General features: G+C 27.8%; 1 protein-coding gene across 4 annotated transcripts in view; it reads right to left on the reverse strand.

Moving 5' to 3' along the window:
• The window catches only part of OtopLa (Otopetrin-like a), a 331,346-nt gene extending 325,654 nt beyond the window's left edge, over positions 1-5,692 (reverse strand). For 2 of the 4 annotated variants that reach the window (XM_067047772.1, XM_014431191.3), the window contains exon 1: positions 5,546-5,692. Coding sequence is in view for 1 of the 4 variants with exons in the window: in XM_014431182.3 (XP_014286668.1) it covers positions 5,546-5,553 (8 nt within the window). In the remaining 3 variants the exon portion in view is untranslated. The remainder of the gene's footprint in view (positions 1-5,545) is intronic. The other 2 variants (XM_014431183.3, XM_014431182.3) reach the window with 2 other exon arrangements.
• Positions 5,693-7,328: the final 1,636 nt, after the last annotated feature.

Here is a 7,328-nt window from a genome sequence, read left to right on the forward strand (position 1 = left end):
GCCCTTCCTTCAAAATTTGAGGTTTTACGTTTCAATTTAAGTATAATTCAAAAGTTTAATAAAACCAAAAAAGTCTGTTGTTCGTCCATTTATCAGAGATTACGGCGCCAGATTTCTATTAATTTTGCACCATTATCATGAATACATCAAATGATCCTCAAAATTTGACATAATTTCGACCAATTATAAAATTTGTGAACCACCACCAATTCATGTGTCTCGAAAAACGATAGATGAAACGAAATGTCTCTAAAACTTTGTGTTGATTATTTTATTTTTTAAATAGTATAAAATCGTATAATGGTTTATTTCAGACCTACGATCTATGATAGCTTAAATTATTTTTATATTAACCCTTTCTTGATTGACACCCTCCTATAACGGATAAAATCATCTTCCAAGTGGGTGTCCGATAAGTAGAAGTTTCACTGTAATCAAATATGAAATGATAATAATAATAAAATGAAATATACATTTGAAGCAGTATTATACTTTATATTGTGAAGTATAAACACAAGAATACCCAAGACTACCTCAACCATAAGATGAGTAGTCCTCATAAGGTTAATAAATTCATGACGCAGGATATCCGCTCCCTATCCTTTTCTATCTCTATCATAGTTGACCCTATTGCAAGGTCGTCAACACTTGTTGACTCTTCTATTTTTAGTAGCGGGTTAGTCAATGGGATTTACTTCGGCGGTACGTACTTTAAATTACTGAAGTATTCAGTTCATACATGCAAGTATAATATTTTTAATAATATCATAAACTTCCTCATTCTGAGTTAATTCTGAGTAAACAACAATCATATTTTTAATCTAAAAATTTATGTCTATAGGAAAGGCTTATCAGGGATCCATTAATTAGAAAGAAAAAAAACAGGAAAATAATTCATTTTAAAATATAGGTGTAGCTAATATAAACATAATAACCACGGTTTAAAAAAAAAAAATAATAACTAAGTAATGGCACTCTGTCTAATAATATCCAGTATATTAAACCTTTAAAATACGATCCTGAGCATGTTTTATGCAATCTGTTAATATATCGTAAGTTTCTAAAATCACTGAGTATTTTTAATACTCAACCTTATTTATACACAGATCTATCAATCTAGAAAATTTACTAGAACTCAAAATTTATAAGCAAGAGAACAGCATCTAAACTTTTCGTATGATATAGACTTCATTTATGAAATGTTATGATATAGAAACTTTTTATAATGGACTTCAAGAACTGTAGTGATTTTTTTAAATTCCTAAAGTCATGATTTTGGGGTTTCATAAGAATAATAATTCCAGTGGTTAGTCATAGATAAATAGTTAATAACAATTTTAGAGAGAAATACTTTATTTTGTATGTAATGCTGTCCAAGTATAATGGATGGCTAGAAAACACTGCATACTAATCAGCCAGTTATTAGATATAACTTAACATAAATAAACAAAGATACAATTTTTTGGCCTTTGTTTTTTCCATTATAACCAAATATCACACGCTGTTTTATTAAAAATCGCAAGTTATATTACATTCTTTATTTGTTACTTTGTCAACTTTTTTTTCTTTTTAATTTTTAATCCATTGATTTTAACCTCTTTATTCTATTATGATCATATATTTATTTTTTTTCAGTGATGTTACACAAATAAATAATATAACTACATTGTAATTAATAATTTATTATTATTTCAATAATATATTAAAATTACAAATATCAATAAATAAAAGCTCTTAAAAAATGATTTATGATGTATTTCATATAATATTTTACCCGAACAAAAATGGACCCAATGGGGAAATCAGGAGGCTATATATTTGGAAATTCTTCTGGGAAATGTATTTAATATTATAGTAGCGTGCAGGAAGTAATATTGCAAACTCGTTGGGCTAGTATTATGAACGAATTCTCATAAATATAGCGCAGAAGCGACGAAGAAACAAGGGGCTCATCCAGACGTAAGTAGGTGGATTGTGTTAAGCCTGACCTTATAAATTTGAAATTTTTGAAGGAGTGGAGAGGAGGAATTATGGGTAATAGTATCGGTATCGATCCTTCAGGTTTTAACTTGGATGTTATAATTTTATCATTTTAAAATAAATATATATTTATAAACAGTTATGTCTTATTTTAAAAACTTTACTGGTTAATTTGAGAACATTTTAAGGAACCATTTCTATGTTTTCATAAATTTATATGTATCAGAATAGTTCAATAATATAAACTATTACTCGAAATACCAGTAATTCACAAATTATTTGTATTAAATATTATCTAAACATCAGTACATTTAATAAGCAATACATTATACTACTTTATAAAAACAATATTCTGTACAGTCATTGGCAATAGCTCAATTTATTTATTAACGAGATATGTGGTTTAACTTCTTTTTTTTTTTTTTTTAAGATTTTTAAATGTTTGATAAATCATTTTCAGAAATATATTTCATACCACATAGTAAAGTAAACCAATATTAGCAATTCTAAGACAAATAACCTTTAAATATTTTTTGTATTCATAGAATAAATACGCTCTACCCCGTATTTATTACACAGCTGAAGGCTGTGCCAAAAACTGATATATCCTCATTGCTACAATGAAATTTATTTCAAAAGATAGGGATTCGATATATTTTATTAGATTAATTATACAAAAGTGAAATTTTTTATTTATTTATTTTTTTATTTGGATGGGAAAATAAGTCAGTTCTATGATTTAAGATAAAAAATAAAAAACCTATCAATCCTTAATAGACAAAAGGAAATAGACGAAGAGCACGTTCGAACTGTGGTTGTGGCTGTGGTGAGAAACCGAAGGGTGAAATCTCAAAATACCACACATTAAGCTACAACCGCCTGCAGGCCGAGGTATATGCTCCACTAGAGTACCGAAAACTGTACTCCTCCCACTCATTCACAGTTCTACTTCAATTCATTTAGATAGTAAATTTATTTTACATTTATTTCAATATAGTGTAGTTACGTGTCTACAAGAACCTATTTACTTACAGAACAATGTTTTGACTGACCAATACTTTTTAATATGTTTAAAAAGCTGTTATTGATAAATAATTGACATCACGGTTATAAAAACTATTATTCATTTTCTTTTATGAAGTATTAATGGGACATTCCTAATGACTTAATTTCCTTTAAAATTCAGGGTGTCGATAACTGACCGAGGTGCTAATACTTAAATATTTGATCATTCTACACTAGTCGTTCAGAATGACGGACAATCAGGTCTAACATTGAATATAAAGCATTTTGTATTTCGAATCACCCACAATCTTTTGACAGGAACTGTCACAGTTAACAGCACTAAGACTAATTTTACTTATTAGAGTGTAAGCAGCTGGGAGATTGGTTGCCAATGTGCTGTCGTTTTCGAGTAGAAATAAAATATTATAGCTTTGATGGTTACTTTTTAAATTATATTTTTAAGAAGAAGTGATTAAAATCAAATTCCGTCTGAATCACTGTTTATTATTGAGTACTAAGCTATATCATATTTTAGTTTCAAACAAAACCAAGGGAGTTTTGATTTAGAATAACGCACCATCTTGCACCTTCGATCAAAACGAACGTCCTCTACAACTAGAAACGGACTGGACATCCCAAGAAATTTTTGAAAGAATTGGAAGAAATATTTGATGTAGTGTAAAACATTGTAATAAAACAGCCAAGCCCAATAGACTTAAGGAAATTAACTAGAAGTGGTGGATAATTTAGGTTTTAAGTAGACTTTTCCAGCTTAGTTTTATCATAAAAATAGTTTATTTTTAATAATTAATTATTTTATTTTTAATAGCATGTAGATGCTAGATTCAGATGCTCGATGGTACAATAGGGCGTGATCATCGGTTATGTGCATTATGTTCTTGTACCATTGATCACATGTTTATAAATTACAAATATATATTTTTTCAATAGCTGTTTTATTTTTTAATTCTCGAAAATTACGCTATAAGGAATTATGTTACTATCAGGAGAGATTCTGTTATATATCTAAAAATTGCTTTAAAAAAAAAAAAAGAGTAAATTGTAATTCGAGTAAAAAGACTCTCCTGTTGTTTATATTTAATACAAACTAAGAAGATAGAAGATTTTTATTGTTATTCCACTTATAAATTAACTAAATAAAGATCTCAAAAAAAATAAATAAATAAACGATGGAAATATGTCTTAAACCTGAAGCAGTTAAGAAACTGAAATAGGAATTCAAAACTGCTCATTGGATTTTACTGCCCCATTAACATTTACATTAATTAAACCAATGAGTTTAAATAATTAGTCCTAAATGTTCTTCGATCAAACCAATACTTACAAATCATTTTAATACGATTAGTGATAAAATTATCATAGAGGATGTTGGGATCGGTTATTTGATGACCATAGTGTTATTTTGAGACAACTTATACTATTTTAGGGTATAATAAAAAACAGAATGCTAAAATTATTCTAAACATTTGTTCAAAATAAATAAATTTAATTAAATAATGTTAATTTTTTTCACGGATATTCATAACGAGCATGAAGCAATATTTTATACTGTAAACCAAAGTATCAATAATTCGCGCGGTAATCAAAAATGAACCAAAAAATAGAAAACTAAATAACTTTAGTAGAAAAAGAATTTTATAAAATTTACCGCCAGAAAATCTTTAAAATCAGAAAACCACACCCCTTTCCCCAGTGAGATAGAATAGGTGTTGAATAGATACATACATCAATATCTGTAAACTCACATAACATTATTAAGTCTTTTAATTACTTTAATGCATTATCATCATTATTTAATTTCTAATGTTATTTAAAATTGAGAAAAATAAACGACAAATAAAATTTCTTTATTAAATTATTAATAGGTTTAAATTAAATTATTTGATTGGCATTAATTGTTGAATAACAACATTTAGGTTTAGAAAGAATTTAGAAATGATTTCAATGAACTGATAATTTACAAAAATTTTGGCTTCAATAAACATTAAAAATAAATTGTATGGAAGATTTTTTCAAATATTCTACTAGTGTTTAATGTCGATTCAATAATGACCTGTAATCGAATTCATATGATATAATGGCTAGTATAAATATAAATATAATATAATAATGTTATATGATTTTTTTAAATATTTTGGATCAGTTAAATAAATCCATCACCACAGGTTTAATTCAAGTAACACCTTCAGTTGATTAAAAAGGTAACATATATTTTAGGTAAAATGTTCTTAGATCCTAATGTTATTTTTAAATTAGTGATCATAATGTCGTTTTCAATATAAAAATAGTAATTAATTTACTATGTACATAAAATTAAATTAAATAGGCAAATCTGAATAAGTTGCTATGCTATTAAATAATAGTAATACTATAGTGGTAAAATATACAAAATTTAATAATACACTATCTTTAAAACCAAAAAAAAATTCAAATTGATGTATACATCATATTTATTCAATTACTGTTATGAAATCCATTAATATGTTTGAATTTATTTTTTTTTTATTAAATTCTTAAAACTATAAAATAATTGTTTTACCTCTCCATATTAAAGACAGCTCCTTCCTAGAAGTAGCAATGAACTAAAGCCTAACGAACACTGATGACGAACTAAACATAAACAGACTAAAGAGAGAAGCGCGGAGCGAAGGCACTAGCAGACTGACTCACAACACACTAGTGACTGAAGGCGGGAGCGCACCCCCACCACCGACCCAAAGCAAAAAAGGTCCGAGGGCTTCCGGGGTCTTAATGGTTCTCCAGGATATCCCTCCAGGAGGCTGTAGTCGCTGGAGCTGGAGTATTGATTTTAGGCAGCTCAGCTGTCTTCTGCAGCCCGCCGGGAAGACCTTGGGCCATGAGCCACAGGTGACATGGTTCCCAACAATAACAAAAACAACCCTCTCAGGCAAGATATTTGCCTATCGATCCTATAACAAAAATAGATTTCGATATTCTTTATTTAAACTAGTAATCGAAACCCCTAAATCTTATTTCTTTAAGTCGATTTGATTAAAGACTAATTAACCCATGTGTTTCAATTTGAAATTTTCAAAATGCAGTATAAATCTGTATACGTATTTTTCAATTATTACTTTCTAAAACTTCCATAACGTTTCTTAGTAAGAAACAAAAAGACATCAGGAAACATTTAACCAAAAGAAGAAAGATCATTATTCTATAGTTTTTATATTTACATGCTATATTATTCCAACGTGTATTCATTAAATTAACTTTTAAAAATGTACCACGTATTGTAACGTTTGTAATAATCAAATTCCTCCATTCATTGCTTATTTAATAAAAAAATACATTTTTTTTTTTTTTATATTTCAACCCTAGTCATTTAAAGGTAGTTGTTTAATAATAAACCATTGGCTGTATAAATTTAATCAATGGTATTTGGATGGTGTTTGTCAATGGTAATTGAGCTTAAATGTATCCAAAATGACTAAAACCAACTGTCGACTCTTATTACAAAGTGGGTTAGCTGAAATATTTTTTTTATTTTATGAAAATTCATATTTAATGGTGTTTGAGGACGCTAATAACGAATCTAACTGAAGAAAATGTTTGGCCTACTTCATTAGAAGGGATTTTTACTTTTTGTGATTGTGAATACATATAAACGCAATTAACAACATTGACTCTATATTTTGTTTTGTTAATGTACATCCGGAAACAAATCGATTCGTATATCATTAACTCTCAATGACATAATAACAGCACAGTATTAAAATAATTAAGATCGACAAAACAAGTGGTACAAAATATTTTTTATAGAGAAATTAAGTTGATAATCGTTTTTCACACTCGTAGAAACCCAATGAAAGGAATTTTCGTAAGAAGAAAAATTAGTTTGTTTTTTTTACTCATAATTTTTTGTGATACTTGGTGGGGCCACCGATTCCTGTGGAAAATAGCAATAAATTCAACAATACACTGCACGAAATGATATAAATTAGATATCCATAAACGAACTAGAACTAGAAATATAAATATAAAATAAAACATTTGAGTAATGTTTCTTTATTTAAACTATTTTTTCTTCCATATAAAGACATACAAATATTTGTATTGAAGGGTTTCAAAAGACCAAATATGACTTTTTATCGAAACAAACGTTCTTGGTCTCTATAACACGAATCTATTTTTGGGTTTTTTAATATTTTTCTCACATTCATTTAATACGATGAATAATCTGTAGTTCTTATTCTTAACAAATCGGTAGTATGCGATACCCTAAACATTTATATAATGAAACCAAACTATTAATTCATTAAACGTGGAATAACCATTATCAGTATAAACACAAGTTGGCA

Source organism: Halyomorpha halys, unplaced genomic scaffold (genome assembly GCF_000696795.3).
Source record: "Halyomorpha halys isolate HHAL.00 unplaced genomic scaffold, Hhal_1.1 Scaffold949.1, whole genome shotgun sequence".
Lineage (NCBI taxonomy): Eukaryota > Metazoa > Arthropoda > Insecta > Hemiptera > Pentatomidae > Halyomorpha > Halyomorpha halys.